This window comes from Macrobrachium nipponense, chromosome 22 (genome assembly GCF_015104395.2).
Source record: "Macrobrachium nipponense isolate FS-2020 chromosome 22, ASM1510439v2, whole genome shotgun sequence".
Classification (NCBI taxonomy): Eukaryota; Metazoa; Arthropoda; class Malacostraca; order Decapoda; family Palaemonidae; genus Macrobrachium; species Macrobrachium nipponense.
Genome location: NC_087213.1, coordinates 68,103,427 through 68,128,556, shown reverse-complemented (window position 1 = coordinate 68,128,556; position 25,130 = coordinate 68,103,427). Strand labels below are relative to the sequence as shown.

The following is a 25,130-nucleotide window of genomic DNA, read 5'->3' as shown; positions in this document are numbered from 1 at the left end:
TTTAACACAAGCAGTGGAACAAATGTTCGAGAAAGAGGCTATAGAGCTAGTGAGCGACCCTTGCTCAGCGGGCTTTTACAACCGCCTTTTTCTAGTTCCAAAAGCCTCAGGAGGATGGAGACCGGTTCTGGATGTAAGCGCCCTGAATTTGCTTTGTAAGAAAAGAGGAAGTTCGCCGCCATGGAGACGACATCCTCAGGTGTGGCGGCCCTTCGGCCAGGGGACTGGATGGTGTCTCCCTAGATCTTCAGGACGCTTACTTCCATGTGCCTATCCATCCTTCGTCAAGGAAATACCTCAGGTTCATGATGGGAGGAAGGATATTCCAGTTCAGGGCTTTGTGCTTCGGCCTTTCAACAGCCCCTCAGGTCTTTACAGGCCTAATGAAAAATGTAGCAAGATGGCTACATTTGGAGGGAGTCAGAGTGTCCCTTTACTTGGACGACTGGCTGATCAGAGCCAAGTCTCAGGAAAGATGTTTGGAGGACCTACAAAAGACCCTTTTCATGGCAAGTTCTCTGGGACTTTTGGTGAACTTTCAAAAGTCTCAGTTGATCCCCAGTCAAGATCGTATCTATCTGGGGATTCGGATGGCTTCTCTGGATTTTCGGGCTTTTCCGTCTCCAGAACGGATAGCCCGAGGGTCAGAGAAAGTCAAAGCCTTCCTAGAGAAAGAAGTATGCACAGCGAGGGAGTGGATGAGTTTGTTGGGGACACTCTCCTCGTTGGAGCAATTCCTTTCTCTAGGAAGGTTGCACCTCAGACCTCTCCAGTTCTTTCTACATCGAAACTGGAGGTGTCGTTCGCAAAACCTAGAGTTCTCCTTCGAGATCTCAAGGGAAATCAAGAAGGACCTCTCTTGGTGGGCCAACCCTCTCAGGTTTGCAGAAGGGATGTCCCTTCACATTCCGAACCCCAACCAAGTGTTGTATTCCGACGCCTCGGAAATAGGTTGGGGAGCGACGCTCGGCTCAAGGGAAGTGTCAGGCACCTGGAACAAGGAACAGGTGACCTGGCACATCAACAAGAAGGAGCTGATGGCGGTTTGGCTAGCTTTGAAAGCTTTCGAGCCCCACGTCCTAGCTGCAACAGTTCAGATCAACTCGGACAACACCACGGCCCTGGCTTACATCAGGAAGCAAGGGGGGACTCACTCTTTCTCCCTGTACGAGACAGCAAAAGAACTTCTGCTTTGGGCAGAGCAAAGGAAGATTTGTCTCCTTACCAGGTTCGTACAGGGAGAAAAGAACGTCAGAGCAGACCTCCTAAGCAGGAAAGATCAAGTCCTGCCTGCAGAGTGGACTCTTCACGAAGATGTTTGCCAGGACCTGTGGAAGCTTTGGGGCAAGCCTCATATAGACCTCTTCGCCACAGCCAAGAATACGAGGATAGCCAACTACTGCTCTCCGATATCGGACCCGAGGGCAGTGTCGATAGACGCGTTCCTACTAGATTGGAAGGGTCTAGACACGTATGCTTTTCCTCCATTCAAGATACTGGGAGAGAGACTAAAGAAATTTGCAGAATCGGAGGCAGCAAGGATGACGCTGGTAGCCCCGTTCTGGCCCGCACAAGTATGGTTCACAGAGGTACTGGAATGGTTAGTAGATCTTCCGAGAACATTACCACAGAGGAACGATCTGCTCAGACAACCCCACTTCGAGAGGTATCACAAAAACCTCCCCGCTCTAGATCTGACTGGCTTCAGACTGTCAAAAGTTTGGTCAGAACGAGAGGCTTTTCGGCAAGAGTTGCAACGGCTATCGCAGCAGCAAGAAGGCTTTCTACCCTTAGAGTCTACCAATCGAAGTGGGACGTCTTTCGGCGATGGTGTAGGAACCATCACTTTTCCTCTTCCAGTACCTCTGTGACCCAAATAGCAGACTTCTTACTTTTCCTTAGGGAAGAAAGTGGATTGGCGGTATCAACCATTAAAGGCTATCGTAGCATGCTATCTGCAGTGTTTAGGCAGCGAAACTTAAACATTTTCAGAAGATAAGGACCTTCATGATCTAATAAGATCGTTTGAAACATCCAAGAAGGTTTCTCCAGGGGTTCCGAGTTGGAATCTGGATGTAGTGCTACGTTACCTGAGGTCTAATAAGTTCGAACCGCCTCAGTCTGCCTCGTTTAGAGACCTCACGAAGAAGACAATTTTTCTCATGGCATTGGCTTCCGCAAAGAGGGTTAGTGAACTCCATGCACTAGAAGGAAATGTGGGATTCAGAGGAGATGCAGCTATCTGTTCGTTCCTTCCTTCGTTCTTAGCCAAGAACGAGAACCCCTCAAATCCTTGGCCTAGGAGCTTTGCAGTACAAGGCTTGTCTGCATTAGTAGGCGAGGAAGCAGAGAGGTCTCTTTGCCCAGTAAGAAGTTTGAAATTCTATCTACAGAGAAAGAAAAAACTTAAGGGCAATGATGTCAACCTTTGGTGCTCTGTAAGAGATCCAAGGAGGACTCTTTCGAAGAATGCGCTTTCTTTCTTTATCAGAAGCCTGGTGAAAGAAGCGCATGCGATATGTGAGGAAAGTCAATTCAAAGTTCTTAGGGTCAAAGCTCATGAGGTAAGAGCTATTGCCACGTCATTGACTTTTAACAAGAACATATCCCTGAGTAACATTATGAAGGCAACATTCTGGCGTTGCAACTCAGTCTTTGCAAACCACTATCTGAGAGACGTCAAAATTACGTATGAAAAGTGCTTCGGGTTAGGCCCTTACGTATCGGCGGATTCGGTGCTGGGGCAGGGAGCTGAGACATATCCTTAGTAGTATATATTTTTTCCCCTTGTTAGGTTGTAAGTTTTTGGTTGTTTGAAAGAACATGCGGGTAGGCATGTTTTTCATTTCGTAGTCTAACAATGATTAGATTGGTTAGGTGATCGGTTTATGTTTGAGCTCCTTGCAATGATAGTGGTTAGGTTCTGTCATATAAGTGGGCGAATCCCCGTTGACAGATCCTGCTCGGATTCTATCAAGTAAGCGGATAACCAAATCCCTTGGATAGACCCAAAGAGTCTGTCAGCTGTAGGTCACGCCCTCGCTGAAGCTCTTAAGGCAACGCAGACTCATAGACAGTAACTACGAAGTCTTCTGCCTAAACAGGTAAGAACCAAGGTTGTTTTTACATCCTACAACTAGTGTTGTTTTCCCCCTTTTTTCCATATTTATTTTGCTGTCTCTTTCCCTCCACCAAGGGTGTCAATCAGCTAAGTATATATCTGACAGGAAAGTTCATGTACAAAAATGTTATTGTTAGTATACAATAAGGTTTTGTACATACTTACCTGGCAGATATATACTTAGCTATACGTCTCTGACGTCACGACAGAATTCAAAACTCGCGGCACACGCGACAGGTAGGTCAGGTGATCTACCTTACCCGCCGCTGGGTGGCGGATGTAAGAACCAATCTCCCTTTCCAGCCAGAATTTTTCCTTCCACCGGTCTCCTGAGGGGAGGCTGGGCGGGCCATCAATCGTATATATCTGCCAGGTAAGTATGTACAAAACCTTATTGTATACTAACAATAACATTTTTCCAATTTTTATGCTGTGCTTCATGGTTTTTTTTTAGTATAAATTGACAGCACTTTTTGTTCCCTTTAAATCTGAACTTTTTTTTTTCACAGCCTTAAAATAAATACTGTATATTAAAGTTTGCCACTTACTATGAGATTCAGGGCCTCTGTAACACGGTTTTTTCGCAATAACTTTTTATCTATGCATTTCATAAATATAATGCTTATTCAGAATACATATTATATCAACACATAAATTTTGAGTGTATTCTGCACTACGTAGGTTGAATAAATTTGGTACTTACAATGTAAAAGTGACCTTTTTTGAAGACGGGCCAACTTACTCAGAGAAAAGGTTTCGAACGCACTCGTTACGTAGCTTATGACATCATTTCTTCTCTCTTTCTCGATGGATGATTGGCTATACGTAACGAAGGCTAAACCTCTGGCAACAATGTCATACAAATTTAAATACAAGCAAAGCAGTACACCTTTATGAACTCTGGAACCTCTCCACTGATAATTGTCATAATGAACAAACCAAGAAAATATGTTAATAAATACAAAAACACTTCGATTATTAGTCTAACTCCCAAAATAAGTTTCCAAAGAAATTACAGTCTACTTTATAGGTCACAATCAGATTGACAAGATGTAGGGAATAGTTGGTAATTACCAAAAACATAGTAGACAAGCTTGATTTGATAACTGCTATATCCAATGTCAAGCAATTTTTATTTATTGGCTATTTAACTATTTACTGAAAAAAAATAGCCGGTACCGTATATTGGCTTTAAACCTTCACCAATAATTATCGTCAGGATGGTGACTTCATGAGGCGCCACCCACTTTCGCCTCGTTATAATTCAGGATAACACTGAAGGCTACCATGGGCATTGTTGGATTAGAAAATTTAACTTCTGGCTATAAAAACTAATTTCTCGAGTAGTTGTAAGAAATGCTAAATGATCCTCAAGGATCCCAGCAGTTGGTCTAAATGTTTAATTCATGTATATTACTGCTGTACTGTTGCAGCACTACTGCTACAGTAGTATTACTACGCTAGCACTGATACCCCACCAACATCTATTATCGTTCCGCCATTCATAAAGTCTTTGGGTTTCAGAGCCGATGGAATTCCTGTCTGGTGGATGGGCGGGGCAACATTTAGTCAAAAGGTGTTTGTTTACCTTGCTTACGTAATGAATGTTTTTCGACTCTTGGCTCGTAATCATTGGCCATGGCGTCGGCTAGATCATTTTTACTCTATAAAAATTAAAACTATCGGGTTTAGGTTATTGATAATGCTGACAAAATTTGTGTGTGGTTGTAAAATATACATATGTCAACTTTCAGCTACATCCGATGCTTTGACAATGAGCAAAGTCCAAAAAACCGTGTTACAGAGACCCTGAATCTCATAGTAGTTCAGGTCTTTTTGTTTTGTGATTGCTTGAGTATTATTTCTCTGATGTGGATGTTGACAGTATTATGAGAACTTTATCTTGTTCATAAAATCAGTAATTATAGTTACTATAATTTAAGATCATATTTGTAAGATGTGAGAATTAAACCTACTTGGAAAGACTAATGGTGCAGCACATGCATCGTCTTTAATCAAAAGATTTAAATCCATGTATATTGATATTTAGAGTATTGTATTGGAAGTGATTGGAACACCAATTTTATGAAGTAGAACACCATGTCAATTAATGCAAGGCCAGTTAAATGGTACTATTATTTACATATTTCAAAAATACTGACAGTGGCATGCTATGTTGTTATTTTTGTGTACTATACTGTGTTTTTATACAGCCTATTCTTTAGTTTCATGTGGTTCATTACTGTTTTATAAACTACATCTGCAGAATAGTAAGGGGAAATTTTTATTGTAAACAGGTTCCTAGATGCTCGAGTATTTGCCTCATGCAGTGATGACCACACTGTGGCACTCTGGGATGTGCGAAACCTCAAGAGACGCATTCGCCTTCTGCAGGGCCATAGCAATTGGGTTAAAAATATTGAATACTCAGCAGCTGATGGAATTCTTGTAACTTCAGGCTTTGATGGAAAAATTCTTGGCTGGGATATTAATGGGTGAGTAAATGAACTTAGCAAATAGAAGTCTTAAGGTTTAACTGCTAGAATTTGATTTTATTTGTGCAACTTACCCAGTAATTACATAGCTATAGTTTCTGTTATTCGCAGCAGTATAGATTCAAATTTTTCAGTACGTACTGACACTGATAAGTATGTAGATGACTCCAGTCTTGCCCCTAGCGAGTAGGTTAGGAATGACACAGCTGACTACCTCATTCCATTTTTACAATGCCTGGTGTAAATGTCTGGTGTCGGCAGCAGTTATTAATTTCTTGCTGGTTATTTACCAAAAGTTTCAGGATGAGTTTTGTTGGTTTATTACTGAGTAGTGCATCATTAGTTCGCATTTACAGCGAAGTTGCAATTAATTTTTATAAAAATTAATTGGTCAACTACTCTTAGACAAGTGTCGGACTATAATATGTAAACATTGGTTTGTTGGACTGATGTTTACAGTTGTTTCTGACTAGACATCGTTCGATAATACATTTCAGTAGCGATTTTTTTTATTAAGTGATCTTTACACAACAAAGTAAAATGTTGCTGAGTTGATAAGCATAATATTGTAAACATTACATTAGTTACCTTCCTAATAGAGTAGCGTAATAATGTGAACATTGCATTCATTACCAGCATGATGTTGGTGTTGAATTTTAATTCCGCAAAGAGTTGCAGAATTAGTAATTATTGTCATTGTTATATTAAGTTCTGATGTAAGTTGTCACCTCTTTCATTTTATAGTGTGTTCGCTACTGCAATGAAATTGCAATTAATTTAAACATTTATTAATCTTTCCTTTACAGAATTGTTATAAGTGAAAGGGTATAATGTAGGAGGAGAGTATTAATCATGATGGGCTTTTGGAAGACGCTCTATGAGATCTCAGTAAAAGCAAGAATAGAATGCCGTAATTAATTATTATACGAAGCCACTTTCATTGTAAACACACAAGAGCCCACTACAGAGAGAACATCCCAATAGCGGATTGTACTTAAAAATGGTTAAGTGACCAATGGCGCCGAGCATCCTGCTGAGCGTCCATTGGCACCTAAACGTCCATTAGCGCCCGAGCGTCTAGTAGTGAACAATGGTGGCCGAGCGCTCAGTATTGTAAGCTACACAGGTGTTCAAGTGGTTTTATTAGTGCAACTTGCCCAGTAGTTATATAGCTGTAGTTTCTACAGCTATATAATTGCTGGGTAGGTACTAATAAAACTTTATTTTATTATAAAAATATAATGTCTCTTGTGATACATGGGCACCTACTATGAGATTCGCAGCCGGTGTCCCGGTGTTTTTCCGGAATAAAATTATATCAACGTACCTGACAAAGATGACACTTTGTCACAGGGTATCTTACATCCCTACCTCATTTTTGACTGTATTCTGTATTACAAAATTGCATAGTAATTATAAGAGTAATACCGACTTCTTATAGACATCGCCAGCAAACGCGGAGGAATGTCTTTTGAAGATATACTAATGACAACTTATGACTTCATTAAGTTACCTCTTTCTCGATGTATAATTGGCTATTCGTGAGTCTCAACCTCTGGTAACAATGAAATACAACCAATCCTCCTTGTTTACACTTTGTAGGTTTGGTAGTATATAGGATTTATGCTAGAATCCTTTAAGAAAAGGGTTTCCACAAGTAATCTGAGAAATTACTTTCTATCACTTTCTCCATTATAAAATTTATAATTAAAAATAAATTTGTTCATGAAACTTACCCAGCAGATATATATATAGCTGTATTTCTCCGAAGTCAGACAGAAATTTCAAAACTCCCGGCACACGCAGTGGTCGGCCAGGTGGTTAGTACCCATTCCCGCCGCTGGGAGGCGGGAGTCAGGAACCATTCCCATTTTCTATTCAGATTTTTTCTGTCACTCGTAATGAAAACACCTGTTTTCATTACCTCCGACCAGGATTTTGATTTTCCATTGCTGCTTAAGTATCCTTATTATCTTTTGAATGATTGACTTGGATGTGTGGCTAGGCATACGCTATCGTAATTTAATTAACCTTTGTTTAACTTGTCTGAATCTAGTTCGGCTAGTTTCAGACTGTGTTGTCTGCACAAGTAAGGTGAGGCTACCGAAAGTGTCGGTAAATCCTCATTTGCTATGCACGGGGGCTGAGAACGTTTTTTCTTTATTGAAAAATCGATGTAAGACGTGTGAGAGTTTGACTGATTCCGAAGGGAAGACAGATGATTTGTATGTATGCAAATTAGAGCGGGATTGAATCACGGGGTCTTCCTCAAGAAACTGCATTAGTAAACAGAAGTCAGGGTAATGAACCTACTAACCTTTCTGTAGACTTTGTTTTGCCTAACCCTGTAGTTTGGCCTACGAGCCATTAGGCTATGTCTACGAAAGAATGCCCTTTTCTGTTATTGTGGATTCCATTCGTAATTTGGAATCTAAAGTGCTCGCTCTCCAATCGGTGTTGTGAAGTGTAGTGCCCCCAGTGTTGTGGAGGGGGCGTCAGATCGGCCCTATAATGCCTCTAGGCCTGGACCTCTGTCGAACTTCTAAGCCCAGGAAGACGGACATGTCGAAAGCCGCAGGAGGGTTACGGGAAACCCCCACCGATCTGGCGTCCCTTCGGCAGAACCTGTAGACGATCCCCAGGCTGCCAAAAAATAGTGCACGAGAACGGATCATGAAAGATTGCTTCTCGTCCTCCGAGGCGTCCTCCCCGCACAGGGGTTGGAGCTCTGGGAAGGACTCGCGCCCTCTAAAAGAAGCTTTAGAGAAGAGGACGCTTCACGTCCTCTCTCTTGTCGAGAGGGAGCGTCAGATCGGCCCTATAATACCTCTAGGCCTGGACCTCTGTCGGACTCCCAGGACCAGGGAGAGGGCATGTCGAAAGCCGAAGGTTTACGGGGTCTCCACATTGATCTGGCGTCCCTTTAGCAGAACCTGTACGAGCCACTGGCTGCAAAAGAGTGTGTTCGTGCGCGTTCCCTCCGTGAGGGATTTTCGTCTTAGAGGCGTCCTCCCCAAACAGTAGTTGGAGCATGAGAAGACTCTCGCGTCCTCTGAAGAGAACAAAGACGTTAGATATCGCACAGACGGCCATCGTCAGTAGTTTCTTAGAGGAGCACGCAGAGCCTCTTTGCGCTCCTTCTGCTTTACGGGCTTCGCCTTTGTAGGCGTCCTCCCCGAACGGTAGTTGGAGCATGAGAAGACGTTCATGTCCTCTGAAAAGAACAAAGACGTTAGATGTCGCACAGGTGGCCATCGTCAGTAGTTTCTTAGAGGAGTACGCAGAGCCTCTTTGCGCTCCTTCTGCTTTACGGGCTTCGCCTTTATACGTGACTACTCTCCGCCGCAAAAAAGATCAAAGACGCAAGATGTCGCACAGGAGTCCTGTGTCTTTGATCTCAGGGAAGAGGACGCTTCACTTCCTTTCTCTTTTGCTGCTTTGCGGTCGTCATCTGAGAGTTTTGCTGCATGGACGCCTCAAAAGAGAACCAGGACGTCATCAGACGATGACGTCTTTGAACCCCCCTGTTGCTCCAAGAATAGAGCTGTGAAGGGATAGGTGAGAAGGAATAGGGCTTTCTCTCGCTCCTCTCCTTCTCATAGGATCAGCTTTTCACCTGAAAAGGAACATTCTAGAAAAGAGGGTCATCCGTTTGATGCAACATCGACTTGCTTCGTTGCCGACTGGGAGACAGGCAGAACCGCGTCCTAGAAGAAAAGATGATATATTGCCATTAAAAGATCTAAGCGGTCTCCCGCAACTGCGGATCGCTCTTCTCTTTCACCGGTTGCTACGCCTTCTAGATTAGTGCGTCTCACCTGCCGTTATGTAAAAAACATGAGAAACTTCCCCCTTAAGATTCTTATATCGAGAGGAAGAAAGCTCTCCCTACTATTCAAGGGGTTCCCCTCTCTTATTATAGGGTCTCTCTTTATCCGTAAACTGACGTTATTTTTGTTGCAAACCAAGGTGTGTTGCAAGCTGAGATACTCTACGCTCCTAGTTCGACCCTGAGGGAGCGTGGTGTTTACAAGCGTCACATTTCTATAGATGCTAAGCTGGACGCTTATTTAGACACCAAGCGTGACGCTCGGCTGGACGCTGAGCGTGGCGCTCAGCTGGATGTCAAGCGTGACGCTCGGCTGGACGCTGAGCGTGACGCTCGGATGGACGTTGAGCGTGACGCTCGAATGGACGTTTTGTGGACATTCATCAGGATCACAATGTGATATTTGTCTGCAAGATCGTCGACAATCTGACTTTTGTAGAGACTCCCATCGAGAGAGTGCAAGAAATTATTACCTCTATATCGGAATTTTTAGTGACTAATTTTCAGAAAGCACCTATTACGTCACAACAGCAATCTTCATCAAGGATTGAATTGAAAGGACTTATATCACCGTCTTCAGGAGTCCCCTCTGCCGCTCATATAGAAGAAGGACGACTTAGTAGGATGTCAGAAGAAACTGACGAGGACCACCTTCTACGTCAGCTTCGTCTGATTATCAGGTATTGGTTCTTTTGCTTCGAGCTTCAGTTGGAGACGAATTCCAACCTGTGGCTCCTCGCTATCCTCCTCCTCAGTTTTCGTTATCGAAAACCAACAAGATTCCTGGTTTGTTCATAAAACTTGCCCGGCGGATGTCTGTATAGCTGTGTTTCTCTGAAATAAAGCTATATATATATTTATCTGCCGGGTAAGTATGAACAAACTTTATTGTATCTTAACAATATCATAATTGTTAAAATGAAGAAGTCTCTTTCAACGAAAATAGCTTTTAAAAAAGATTCAAGATTGGATGGAGTCGAGAAAAGCGCAAAGAAAGACTTCTTTTGCCCAGCCTCTGTCAAGACTATGCGGCAAGGCAGGCATTGGGTGGGATACAAGTAAACATATCGGTGTAAGAATTCTCGCATCGGAATAAGGTGACTTTTCCAGTCTGGTTGACGCTCCAAGGAGGTCTCTCCTTTCGTCAACAAAAGTTGCGCGAACTCCTGATTAAATGGACTACCATCGGAAGAGCTCTCATTCATTAGTCAGAGTCTCTTCCATGAAATAGAATGAAGTTTAGGTACAATAACATAAGAAGTTTGAACTGTCCTTTTCGGTCCTCGGTTTTCACTTGAGAAGATTCGAAGATTCCTCGAATAATTTTAATTCGTTCGTTTGGAAGAACGAATACAGTATATTTTCACTCTCTCTCTTCCTTACAGAAGAAAGAATGTAGTAGAGAATTAGCTGTCCAAGTGATTACAATACTTATGTATTTTATCTTTGCGTTATATTACTACTGTATGGATCAAGTCATATACGCACATCGTAATTACTGATACGGATAGTAACCGAAAGGACTCGTATTCTAAGTGTACTTAATCGGTCCTTCCTGCAAACTTCCAGGAGTTTCCGGTGTAAGGACAACACTAAAATGTATTGTTACAACAACACCAACTCAGCTTCTGCATCTAGCGTATTCGGTTTCGCTTAAATATGCCTGCTTGAGAATTCTCTTCTAATCGATAATAGTAACAGACCTATTCCTTCGTAGAATATAGTAGCTGGTAACTCAGGCAGAGTAGTGCGAGACGACCATTGATAGCTGCTGTCGTTGTAGATGACGCAGTATATTTAATCGGTACTCCCTGCAACCTTCCAGGAGTTTCCGATTTAGCTTTTGGTTATTTAAGCGTAGTGTTATGACAACACAAAATCAGCTTCTGTATTTAGCGGATTCTGTCTTGCTTAAATATGCCAACTTGAGAGTTTCGTGCTGTTCAAATAATGAAAAATCTATTCCTTCGTAATATGGAGTAGCTGGCAACTCAGGCATAATACTGCGAGAAGGTGAACGTAAGCTGCTGTAACTGTACACCACGGTCCAGTACACCAACTCAGTATCAGCTAGCTTGCTGTTATGCACGGTCGTTAAGTCTCTCTCTCCCACGGGATTGATTGACGAACCGTATCTCTGCCCTACAATCACGGACTTTGCCTAGGATTGAGGGAGATTCTAACATGCATTGAATAAACATTGCCTTCGTTTGCGAAATAATTTTTAACAGATATCTATTAGGCTTTTTGGTGCTGTTTACTGCACTGTAACAGAATTCTGTACGAGTTTACCGCAGCATAGCATTATAATAATGCTCTCCTAATTATGAAGAGGGCAGCCTTCTTAGGGAAGGAAGCATACTTAAGAGAGGGAATGGATGAATCTGCTGGGGACCATTTCCTCGCTGAAGAAGCTTCTTTTCCCTGAAAGGACTGCAATTCAGACCTCTACAGTTTTGTACTTCCGGAAAACTGAAGTAACATCAAAGATCGAGTAATGATTCTGAACATCTCTCAGTAGTTCAATGATCACCTCAGGTGATAGCGAGATGGTGCCAGGCATCCTGACAGAGGTTCAGAGGTCCTGCCACATAATCTAAAAGAATTGGAAGCAATTTGGTTGACTCTCCAGTTCCTCGAAGAATGAGTTTTGGCCGAGTGGTTCAGATCAACTCTGACAATTCCACAGCTCTCACATCTCAAGAAGAGAAAGCCATTGATGGCCACAGGCACGGAGCGTATCGATCCTCCAGAGGTTAGCTGCACGATTGAAGGAAGTCCGCGCAAAGCTTCTCTATCGACGGCAGCAACTACTGACGTCTGAGTATTCTTTCCTTAGAAGTATGTCAAAAGTCGTGGGCTACTCTAATAGCCTCACTTCGAGAGGTATCTCTAAACCGTTCGGCTCTGAGTCTGACTGTGTTCAGACTGTCAAGAAAGTGACCAGAATAAGAGGTTTTTCAAGACTTATGGCTAGTGTCATTACCAAGATAAAGCAGTTCTGCCTATCTTGCAGTGTACCAATCGGAATGGGCCGTTTCTGGAGATAGGGCAGGAAGAATGGTTTTTCCTCCACCTCGACCTTTGTGAATTACATTACCATCTTCCCTTTCCGTCGGAAGAATGGGATGTACTAGCAGTCTCAACTATTGTAGAATACGGAAGTAGGTTGTTGGCGGCCTTTACGCTCAGATATTTGGATCTGTCAAACAACAAAGCCCTTTACGATCTATGAGGTCTGGAAATCTCGAAATTGTAGAATATTTCTTGTGTAACTTTTTGCATGTGACCAAAATTCTAACCACTCTAGATAAGACAAAGAGGGTTAGTGAGGTTTAATACATCATCAGAGGTTTTGGCTTTAGAGGACATAATGCGGTGTGTTCTCTAAGCCTTTTGTTTTTACAAAGAATGAAAACCTGTTTAATCCTTGGCCCAGAAGCTTGGAAATCAAGGAGTGCTATGGATTATTAGGCAAGAAACAGAGAGAGTCCTGTGACCTGTCAGGGCCCTCAAGTTTTATCTAGTTAAAACTAAAGAAAGTAGAGGTCCTTCGGACAATCTGCGGTGTTTCGTAAAAAGACCAGACTTGCCCAGGTCGAAGAACACCCTGGCATTATTGTTGATGAGTTCTTTTAAAGAAGCTCATTCGTCATGTTTGGACAAAGATTTGAAATCTTTTAACTGAATGTTCACGAGGTGAGGGCGCGGCCTCGGAAGCATTTCAACAGAGCATGGCACTCAGTATCATCCTGAGTGCCACGTTTTAGCGAAGCAACTTTGTGTTCATTTCACAATACCTGCGGGATGTGAAGACTACATATAAGATTTGCTGCTCGCTGGGGCCATACGTGTCTACAGACACAATCTTGGGGGCAAGAAGTATTACTCATCCTATCCTATAGAAAATGGTTAGGAAGATTTGTTAATTATGTTTATTGGGTCGGCCGCCAGTGGCGGTCTTCTCAATCCTTAAGCCTTAGTTAGATATCCTTAACTTTGGCTAGGTTGGTCAGGTGGTGATATATATTACTTCTTAGCCCTCATGGTATGGTCAATATGGTCTAGTCACATTGTGGTCACGCTCCCGTTGACAGATCATCTAGAACTCGCCAGCTACATAGGTCACTACCTTGCTGGAGAGACTAGTAAAGCAGTAGCAGACTTGGGTGACAATAATCACGAAGTCAGCTATGCTAACAGGTAAGGAACCAAGATGTCAATCATCTGCACGCAATGTGTTTCCTAAAATCCTTTTCTGTCCCTCCCCACCTCCAAAGGTGGGATTCAGCTATATATATATCTGCTTGGTAAGTTTCATGAACAAAATGATATTGTTAAGATACAATAAAGTTTGTTCATACTTACCTGGCAGATATATATATAGCTGTATTTCTCCAAAGTCCGACAGAAATTTCAAAACTCCCGGCCAGGTGGTTAGTACCCATTCCCACCGCTGGGAGGCGGGAGTCAGGAACCATTCCCATTTTCTATCCAGATTTTCTATTCCCACTGTCTCCTGAGGGGAGGTGGGTGTGTACTTTGATTATATATATCTGCCAGGTAAGTATGAACAAACTTTATTGTATCTTAACAATATCATTTAACAAAGTGAACAAAAATCTGTTCCACAAGTTATATTTTACTAAGAAATCAACACCTATTGCTTTATAGAGCATATATAATTATCTTTCTGTACCTCATGGAAGTCAACAAATGACGACAACTTGGTAGCCATGGATGTCCGGATGTACTCCTTACCCAAAAAAGGGCCCTATTATCATTTACCAGTTAAGCTTACGTAGGGTTTGCCATGGGCCTCCTCACTTCTAAACAATCATGCAAGTCGAATCACAAAAGCTGTCCGGCGACCACGTTAACAATGACTTATCATAGACACCAATCTTGAAGCCTTGACAAGGTACAAATATTCATTCTGAATTTCTGAGACAGTTGTTTGTCGTCATCACCTTGTGGGAGGAGTCAGAATGTCGTATGTATATATCACATATAACTTTGAACCCTTACATTAGAGTGTTCTGCCACTCGCTTCGGCTGCTTTATTTTACTTAGGTAGGGATATAAAGTATACCATGGCTAAGTAATATCTTTGTCAAATGCACAGAAAAATGTTATTACGGGAAAACACTTGGACAAAGGCTCTGAATCCCATAGTTGTCAGATAAAACATTATTCCAGTTTTTAGTGTTTTTTTTTTTTCTCCTGCTACCAGCCCTTTAATTGTACCACTTGCTCCTTCACTTGGCTCCCTCGCTTTCTTCCCGTACCATTGCCAGTTGTGTTGGGTTTAACAATGTTAACCCTGTGATAGTGAAGTGTTGTGCAGTGAAGGAGGTGCTGTTCGTCCCCTGATTCTCCTAGGGAAAGGTCCCTGTGAAACTCCCCAGCACCTGGGAGGAGGCATGCTGGTAGCCCAAGGGAGGTCAGTGGGATTTGCCCACAGACAGTCTCTCTCTTCTCTCTCTCTCTCTCTCTCTCTCTTCTCTCCAACTCGGCTCCTCTCTCTCTCTCTCTCTCTCTCTCTCTCTCTCTCTCTCTCCCAGGCAGTCCTGTTTTTTAAATCCCAGGTCGCGACAGAGTGTTATTGGAAATACATCTCTAAGGAAGTGTTTCGTCTTTCCACGAGTGGGTTGAGTTCTGAGGAGTCATCAACCAGGCGCCAGTGGCGCTTTATTGACGAATCTTGTCCACTGTAAACGAGGAATCGTAATGTGTCACCTCCTGTCTCTCCTAAGAAGGCCAGTATTTTACAAGAGGACCAATGTCCTTCTTCCAGCTTCTGGGACAGTCCAGAATGCTTTACACGATTTGACGGCTTAGAGGGTCGTAGTGAAAGGATACCCTCTTCTAAGATTCAGGAAAGTCGTCCTCTGGGTGTCCATCTGATGAGGCTGCATGCAGGAAAAGTTCAGAGCATCTGTTGGCGCCACACTTTTATCCTCCTGTGCTCCATACTCCAGATGGTTCCTCTGTATTAGAGTCTAGCTTTAAGAAGTATACAGCACCTGAGCGTCTGTTGGCACCTGTGCGTCCTTCTTGAGCAGAAAGGGACTCGGTCCTGCCTTCTGTATCTTCATTAATTCAAGAGCTCCCATTGTTGCAAGAGCAGATGAGCACCCGCTGGTGCCTTGGCTTCCATGAGTGGCTGAGCGCTCGTTGGTGCTGGAGTGCTTACTGGCGCATGTTTTACCTCTTCTTCAAGAACACTCACTGGTTCAAGAGCTACCATTGGTGCAAGAGTGCCCATTGGCGCCTGAAAGTTCACTGGCTCCTGAGCATCCATTAGCGGCTGAGCGTCCATCGGCGCCCGAGCATCCATTGGCTCCTGAGCCTCAATTGGCGCCCGAGCGTCCATCAGTGTCCGAGCATGCATTGGCACTCGAGCATATGCATTAGTGCTTGAGCGTCCATTGGCACCCAAACTTCCACAAGTGTCCGAGGCATAGCTGGATCAGTAGGAAGTTTTTTTTACAACCATCAACAACAATTACATCTTCTGTCTTAACAACACTGTCACAAGTTATGGCTGTCTTTGATCCTTCGATTGCAGCCATTCAAAATAAGTTGGACCGTATTTTGGATTTTTATGAAGTCTGTGGTACCTCCTGTTCAACCTCAAGCGAACGAGTCACCATTCTCATCGGAGGAAGAAGAAGAGGATAAGGAGTTGTCTCCGACGTCCTACAAATCACTACTCTACTACTTTGTAGCGAATTCTTCAGATTCTTTCTCACCAAGGTTTCATGAAGCACACTGCTCCTATCCAGCTGCAAACAGCCTTTTCCCATATTTCTTCAGCAGAAGAAGAGGAAGTAGGAGATAAGGAGACTCCTCCTACTAGCTACAAGTCGCCTCTTTGCTATTTTCTAGCGAATTTCTCTTGATTCATTCTTGCCAGTAGCACCAACTTCGCCAGTCTCTTCATATATAAGAAATAATCAAGTAGATTTGTCTAAGTTGCTTATCTAGTTCTTTCCTTTTCTTCTTGTAAGGCGATGAAGGAAGTTAACCTTTGGCTTTCTGAAAAGAGGGAAAGGGGAAAGGTTAACTTTAATTTCCCACTATCACATCTTTTGACATCTTATTAAGATTATCTTCCATGTGTTTGTAGTAGTGGGGCTCCTTGATTATACTGTTGAATTTTTGGGCTGCAAAATCAAGGAATGTTCAGCGCTGGATGAGTTTTTTTTGTGGACCTTTAACGAATAACTTCCTACCTGGATAAAGTTAACAGAGATGGTTCCCTGGAATTGGCTTCTCCCTTTATGTTGGGCATTCTGAAGAAGAGAGAATTCTGGTGTCCTTTCACCACCTGTTGTTCTTTTACCACCAAGGAGTGTCTCGGACACAGAGGTCCACCGACCTTAACTCTTCTTTTTCCTGAGGATACAGTGATTCAAGTATCTTCTGACCTTCAGGTGAAGTCAACTCCGGACCCTCTGTGTCTCGTTCAACCAAGCGCTCTCATGTTACCACTCCTAGCTCACTCCCTTCTCCTTCCACACGTGCTCACCCCTTTTTTGGCAGGGGAAGCTCTAGTTCATTCTGTAGATCGGGGGAAGAGTACGTCTCAATCCTTGAACCATTAGGAAATCCTCTTTCAAAATCCCCACTAAAAAGTGAAGGGGCATTCCATGCACCTGCAGGAGCAAGGTTCCGCCAGTTTAGATGAACTGGGAAGAAAGAGAAGCAGAACCGTGGATTGTAAAGTGTTGAGAGAAGACTAAGACATTACTTTCGAGAGCGTTCCACCAGTATTCAATTCTCCGATAGCTTTAGCCTACTCAGAAAATTCAGACATATATTGCCCTGTCAAGAGAAGTTTTGTCACTTGCAGAAGAAGGCCATAGAGTTAGTAGTAGTCCACTAACTCTCAGGGTTTTACAACTGACCATTATTAAGTCCCCAAGGCCTCGGGGGACATGAGGCCTGTGTTAGATGTAAGCACACTATGTTTTTGTCCGAAAGACTAAATTCAAATTGGAAGTGAATCAGACGATTATGTTATCCATTCGTAAAGGGGATTGGATGGTGTCCATCTATATGAATGATGTATATTTCCATATCCCAATTCACCAAGACTCAAAGAAGTTTCTTCATTTTGTCTTCAGAGAGAGTACCAATTCAGAGCTCTTTGCTTCAGGCTTTTGACAGCCCCTCAAGTGTTTACATGCATCTTACCCCCATTGTGAATGGCCACAACTAGTTGGGATAAAAGTCTCTTTATCTGGACGATTGGCTTCTTCAGTCACATTCAGAGAAGTACACAAAGGATGTGCAGAAAATTCCATCATTGTTAAGAGTTGGGACTTCTAATAAACTTAGAGGAAGTTACAGTTAGTCTCCTGTCAGGATTTTGTTTTTTTGGGGATGAGGATAGACTCGGTGGACTTTCGGGCTTTTACATCCCCACAAAGAGTGGAGTCGTGCCTGCAGTAGGTGGAGCATTTGCTAGCCCTTCACGATTGCTCAGCAAAGGAGTGGATGAGCCTGCTAGGGACCCTAGCCTCTATTTAACAGTTTGTGTCCTCAGCTCCGGAGTCTACACATCAGGAATCTCCAGCTCTTCCTAAAGATAACTGGAATGGGAAAAAATTTCCAGATGGAATGGGAAAAAATTTCCTGACACATTTGTATTCCAGGCAACATCTGAAATAAAGGAGGACCTGTCTTGGAAGGAGATCAGAATACAGATTATTAGAAGGGAAGTCCCTTCTTCCTCCGAGCCCCAACCTTGTATTCTATTCAGATGTGTCCAATCCAGGTTGGGAAGATCTCTTAGGAGACAACAGAGTATTGGGGACATGGGATGTTCAACAGACAGTGGCATGTCAGTTTGAAAGAACTGACTGCTATCCACCGGGTGCTGTTGGAGTTTGCGGACCTGGTCTGCAACAAAGTAGTAACTGTCCACTTGGACAATACAACAGCCCTCTCTTACATAAAGTAACAGGGAGGAACACAATTTTTCTCTGCGAAGCAGCAAGAGCCCTTCTGTTATGGACAGATCGGAACCACATCAGAATCGTAACACAGTTCATACGGGGGAAATTCAACGCCCTGGCAGATGAATTAAGCTGCAAGAAGCAAAATCTTCCCACAAAGTGTTGCTTTTTAGCAGAACCAGCTCCTTCTGATAGTAACTCTGGACGACAACTACAGTCGAGTGCAATCCCGATTCTATCATAGCCGGAAGTGCTTTATGGCAGGGAGAAGAATGGAACTCTCTGCCTGGCTAGATGGTCTGGTATTTCCTAGAACCAGAAGCCCTGACCAGATTTTACCCAAGATGTTATGGTGAGTACATATGCGTCTCGTCCTCGGATTAGAACATCTTGCCATTTACCCTAATGGTCTTTATCTTCTGAGACTCAGATTTAAGAGGAGTGTTTGCCTCCTTTTAGCAAAGCTAATGACATTAAGTATAAACTCTACCTCATTAGCTTTCAAGAGATACACTATATCTGAAACGTTTATTTGGCATTCGACCCACTGGTAGTATGATGATTCATCTTTTCTCATAGAGTAAGTTTTTTGAAAAGTGTTAAAATTTAGGTTGTACCTTGAAAATTTTCATTACTGGCATGGTATCGAGGAAGAAAACATAGGATTCCTTCCTATTGTCCTAACCTTCACTTTGTAGTGAAGTTTTGAAGTTTAGGGAACCAAGAGGGTACAATGTACCCAGAGCACCTGACACTTATAAAGGATGGGTTGTGGTTTTTACTTGTGTAGGTGACATAATAATCTGGTTGTTTTCGTTATGGTACTGTGCCCAGGGCTAGGGCAAATCGTAGTCTTTGTGAGCAATTGGAATTATCCTTGCTACAGGGCCCCCCCTTAAGTAGAGACAACCCTCGGCTTTACTGCTGCGCCACTACAGGTTAAGTTGAGCATCAACCAGAGGCAGTCTCTACTGCAAGATCTCTTAACTAACAAGGAATGACAAGCATTGTTTCAGTACTAGCAGCTTATCTATTACTAATTCATTACATGACAATGTTTTAGAGTAGTGTGTGTCCATTTACCCTCCTCCTGTCAGTGTGGGAATCAGCTATGTAATTACTTGGTAAGTTGCATAATTAAAAATATTTTTATGCATTCAACTTACCTGTCAGATATATACTTAGCTATAGACTCCGTCGTCCCCGATAGAAATTCGAATTTCGCGGCACACTCTACAGGTAGGTCAGGTGATCTACCGCCCCGCCGCTGGTGGCAGGAATAGGAATCATTCCCGTTTTCTAAGACAGATTTTCTCTATCGGCCGTGACAGCAACATTGTTGTTGTTACTCCTGATTTGATTTTCGTGTTTTTTCATCGCTATTGATCTTCTGAGCCGGTTATTTTGGTGACGTATTGGATCTTTGGTTTGGCATACTCTTTCGTGGACTGTTTTTTGGACTTGGTTTTGGATATTTCTCATGATGTCGGATTCTAGCTTTACGGTTAGAAGACAGTGTGTAAATGAGGGATGCATGGTGAGGCTACCGAAAGCTTCGGTAGACCCTCACACAGTTTGTAAGGGGTGTAGAAGGAATGAATGTTCAATTTCTAACACCTGTGATGAATGTGTAAATATGAATGAGGAAGAATGGAAGAATTTAAATTCATATTTAAGGAAATTAGATATGGATAGGGCTAGGAAGGCTTCCTCCAGAAGCGTAAGTAGGTCTCGCTCTAACGAGCCTATTAAATTAACACCTAACCCTAAACCTGTATCTTCTTCCTCTAGTACTAAGACTGCAAATCCGGCAACGGAAATTGCAGATCTTAAAGCTGCGCTACAAAGGATGGAACGTCAAATGCTGACGTTGAAAGGTAAGCACAGTGATATGAATTAAGTGTCCCTAGTGCAGTGGAGGGTGCGTCTGATCGGCTTCATCTCGCTCCCAGGCCTAGACCTCTTCCAAGCTCACAGGCCCAGAGGAGAAGGAATGTCAAAAGCCTTACGGAGGTTATGGAGAATCCCCACCGATCAGGCGTCCCCTCGGCAGATTCTGTGACGACCCGAACTGCCAAGGATCGCTATCGAAAAAGCATCCTAAAGAAGTGTTTTTCTTCGTCAGATTCTTCACCGAATGTAAGGGGATGGAGTTCTGATGAACTGTCACGCCCCTTAAAGAGAAGTTGGAAGGCTCCAACTTTGGATTCAAGCCCTGAGCTTTTCTCCGATCTATCACCTTGTGAGAAGAAGAAAAGGAGATTGGTTCCTAAACGGAAATCGGAGTTTCCTTCCGCTTCTAGACATCCCTCACCTGAATCAGGGAAGGAAAAAGAGAATGCGGCTGCGAAAATTATCCTAAATGTGCAGGAGCAACTTTCGGCCTTAGTAGGAGTTTTTACTAAGGAGACTCCCAGGAGAAGGACTCTTTCCTTCCTATAAAGAAGACGAAGGGAAGGAAAGAAGAAACGAAAGTTTCGGCTTATACTCAGAGGAGTCTGAAGAATGCGCCAAAAACGCCAACCTGCGTTTGAGACTCCATACGAGTCAGAAGCGCCAGATGCGCCATATGCGCCAGAAGCGCCAGCCTGGCGAAATGCGCCAGAAGCGCCAGAGGCGCCACCCTGCCGAAATGCGCCAGATGCGCCAGAAGCGCCACCCTGCCGAAATGCGCCAGAAGCGCCAGCTTGGCGCAAGGAATCACGAGCGCCAACCTGGCGCAATGAGCCACAAGTGACAAATAAGAGACGGACTTCTTCCAAAAGACAATTAAGCCAAGAGGATTTGTTTAGCTTTCGGAAGGATAAACCTTTACCTGACAGGGACTCTAGTTGTCGCACAGGCGGCCGTAGCCCTTGTCAAGACATAGGTGGTTCCGGAGAAAGCGATAGGAGAGGACATCCTTCGTCTGACAGGAGAGAAAGGTGTCGCACAAGCGGCCATCGCTCTTGCCAGGAGAAGGATAAGGTCGTTTTGCAGGATCAACCTATCTCTCGTAGGGACGAAAGTTATCGCACAGGCGGTCGTCGTTCTTGCGAGAGTGGGGTGGATGTTGCAAGAGGCCAGACTCCTGTTGGAAATAAACAATCCTCTTCGGAATTGGATTTGGAAGAGATTTCGGACTCTGAAGACCACTCGGCTCAAGGTTTGTCAGATTACAAGACGCTGGCAGCCCTCTTACTTCAAGAGTTTGGGGACTCTTTAAGCCCGACTGCTGCTCCTTCTCCAAGGAAATCTCGTAGGAAATTGGTTGGAATCCAAGGAGAAGGCGGGGAAGACAGTCTTTACCTGCCCTCCTTCCAGGCTATCAGGAAAGAAGGGAATTTGGTACGAGACGGGCAAACCACGGGGTCTAGCTCTCCCGTCCACTGCAGAAGCAGATTTTTCGAATCTGGTAGATTCGTCTAGGAGACAAGCCTTGTCATCAGCAAAGATCACATGGGGGACTTCTGAGATGGACCATCTCCTCAAGGGATTGTTTAATGTCTTAGAAGTTTTTAACTTCTTAGACTGGTACCTTGGGGTGTTGGCCAAAAAGACACAAGAGAATGAATCTCTTAGTCCAGAAGTCCTTCATAGTGTTCTTTCCTGTATGGACAAGGCGGTTCAGGATGGATCAGGAGAGGTGGCCTTTCTGTTTGGAACTGGTATTCTGAAGAAGAGAGTCTTATTTAGCTCTTTTCTGACGAAAGCAGTTACTCCTACTCAGAGGTCATCTCTTCTGTATGCTCCTTTGTCGGACCAATTGTTTCCTTCAAATCTAGTAAAAGATATTTCTCATTCTTTGACAGAAAAGGCCACACAAGATCTCTTGGCCCAATCTGCAAAGAAATCGAGGACTTCAGGTCCTATTAAGAGAGAGAATCGGGCTCCTCAACAGCCCTTTCGAGGGAGCTCCTCGGCCAGACCCTCTTTTAAGAAGAGAGGAGTGCAGAAGAGAGGTAGGTCTTCCTTCAGACCTATCAAGAGAGCGAAATGAGACAACAGTCCTTCAAGCACCGGTAGGAGCCAGACTTCGGAAATTTTCCGAAGAATGGACTCGGAGACAGGCAGAAATTTGGTCCCTTTCCGTGGTAACAAAGGGATATATGATCCCCTTTCGAGACAGACCTCCCTTGACTACGAACCCGAGGGAACTGTCAGCCCAATACAGGGACCCTGCCAAGAAAGAAGCATTATTGCAACTGGTAGAACAGATGTTGCAAAAGGAGGCCATCGAAGTGGCGGGTCGGGATCCGCATTCCCGAGGATTCTACAACCGTCTTTTTCTGGTTCCGAAATCCTCGGGAGGGTGGAGACCGGTCCTGGATGTGAGCGCATTGAACCGATTTGTGGAGAACACAAAGTTCTCTATGGAAACATCAAAATCGGTTCTTGCGGCTCTTCGTCCAGGAGATTGGATGGTCTCCTTAGATCTACAAGATGCATACTTTCATGTCCCCCTGCATCCATCATCGAAGAAATATCTCCGATTCATGATGCAGGGGAAAGTATACCAATTCAGAGCCCTATGCTTCGGCCTTTCTACGGCCCCTCAAGTGTTCACGAGGCTAATGATGAATGTTGCGAGATGGCTATATCTAGAGGGGATAAATATATCCCTTTATCTGGACGATTGGCTAATAAGAGCAAAATCGGAAATTCAGTGCTTGAAGGACTTGGAGAAGACTTTGAACTTGACAAAATCTCTGGGACTGCTCGTGAACCTCGAGAAATCACAATTGATCCCCAGACAGAACATAGTCTATCTGGGGATACAGATGGATTCTCGGGTTTTCGGGCGTTTCCATCTCAAGACAGAATTACTCGAGGCTTAGGAAAGATCTCGAACTTCTTAGGGAAAGAACGGACCTCGGCGAGGGAATGGCTCAGTCTGCTGGGCACCCTTTCCTCGTTAGAGCAGTTCATTTCCCTAGGAAGATTAAATCTCAGACCTCTGCAATTTTATCTAAAGAGGATGTGGAGTCAAAAGACAGGAGACTTGTCAGACGTTTTTCCCATCCAACATGGGATAAAATCCGACCTAAAGTGGTGGTTAACCCCATTAACAAGGAACGAAGGGTGTCCCTCTTGATTCGGAACCCTCACCGAGTGTTGTTTTCCAATGCCTCGGAAACAGGTTGGGGAGCAACACTGGGTCCAAAGGAAGTAGCAGGTATTTGGACCAGACAACAAACTACTCTGCACATCAATGCGAAGGAACTCCTGGCAATTCATCTAGCCCTGGAATACTTCGAAGCGGAAGTGAGAGGGGTGGTAGTTCAAGTCAATTCCGACAACACCACAGCTCTGGCTTACATCCGGAATCAAGGGGGCACTCACTCTTTCTCTCTGAACGAAATAGCGAGAGCTCTATTAACCTGGACAGAGGAACGGGGCATTATTCTGCGTACAAGGTTTGTCCAAGGAGTAAAAAACCTAAGGGCAGACAGGTTGAGCAGAAAGAACCAGGTTCTCCCGACAGAGTGGATGCTCCACTCAGGAGTCTGCAGACAAATATGGTCACTCTGGGGGAGACCCCAGATCAACCTGTTTGCCACGTTCCTCTCCAGGAAAATAGACAACTTCTGCTCGCTAGAAGAAGATCCCAGAGCCACAGCGATCGATGCCTTCCTCATGGATTGGTCAGGCATAGACGCATACGCCTTTCCCCATTCAAATTGCTGGGGGAAGTAGTAAGGAAATTTGTGGCATCGGAGGGAATGAGAATGACTCTAATTGCTCCCTTTTGGCCTTCCCGAATCTGGTTCACAGAGGTACTGGAATGGACGGTGGACTTCCCCAGATCTCTACCAGACAGGACAGATCTGCTCAGACAACCCCACTTCGAGAGGTTCCACAAAAACATCCAAAGTCTCTCCCTGACTGCCTTTCGACTATCGAAAGACTGGTCAGAGCGAGAGGCTTTTCAAAGAAAGTGGCAACTTCAATTGCTAGAGCCCGCAGAGCCTCTACCCTGCGGGTCTACCAATCGAAGTGGGAAGTTTTCCGTAGATGGTGTAGGTCGAAGAAGCTGTCCTCTTCCAATACCTCTGTAACCGAAATCGCGGATTTTCTCCTCTTCTTAAGAGAAGAATCCAAATTGGCCGTATCAACTATCAAGGGATATAGGAGCATGCTCTCAGCTGTTTTTAGAAACAGAGGGCTGAATCTCGAGAATAATAAGGATCTTCATGATCTCATCAGGTCTTTCGAGACTACGAAATTGAGATCGTCGATTCCCCCGAGTTGGAACCTGGACGTTGTCCTAAAGTTCTTGATGTCGGACAGGTTCGAACCTATAGATAAAATCTCATTCAGAGATCTTACTAGCAAATGCATATTCCTGTTGGCTCTCGCAACTGCTAAGAGGATCAGTGAATTGCATGCTTTGGACTCTCGGGTGGGATTTAGAAAAGACTTGGCTGTCATTTCTTTCCAGGATCTTTTCCTAGCAAAGAATGAAAACCCTTCTAAACCTTGGCCTAGAAGTTTCGAAGTCAAGGGACTCTCTTCTCTGGTAGGAAGAGAGTTGGATCGGTCCCTTTGCCCAGTCAGGACCTTAAAATTTTATTTAGAAAAGAAGACACAGCTTCAGGGATGTCGACAAGGTCTTTGGTGCTCGGTAAGAAACCCCAAGAGACCTATGTCAAAGAACGCACTGGCATTCTTTGTCAGAAATGTGATTACCGAAGCTCATAGGAATTGCCAAGAGAACTCTTTAAAGCTGCTGAGAGTGA

At 43.9% G+C, this 25,130-nt stretch overlaps 1 protein-coding gene across 1 annotated transcript in view; it reads left to right on the top strand.

Annotated features, from left to right (window-relative positions):
- LOC135198777 (DDB1- and CUL4-associated factor 10-like) overlaps window positions 1-25,130 on the top strand; it is a 100,639-nt gene that overhangs the window by 56,905 nt on the left and 18,604 nt on the right. The window contains exon 3 of the mRNA XM_064226704.1: window positions 5,419-5,616. Coding sequence (XP_064082774.1) covers window positions 5,419-5,616 — 198 coding nt within the window. The remainder of the gene's footprint in view (window positions 1-5,418; window positions 5,617-25,130) is intronic.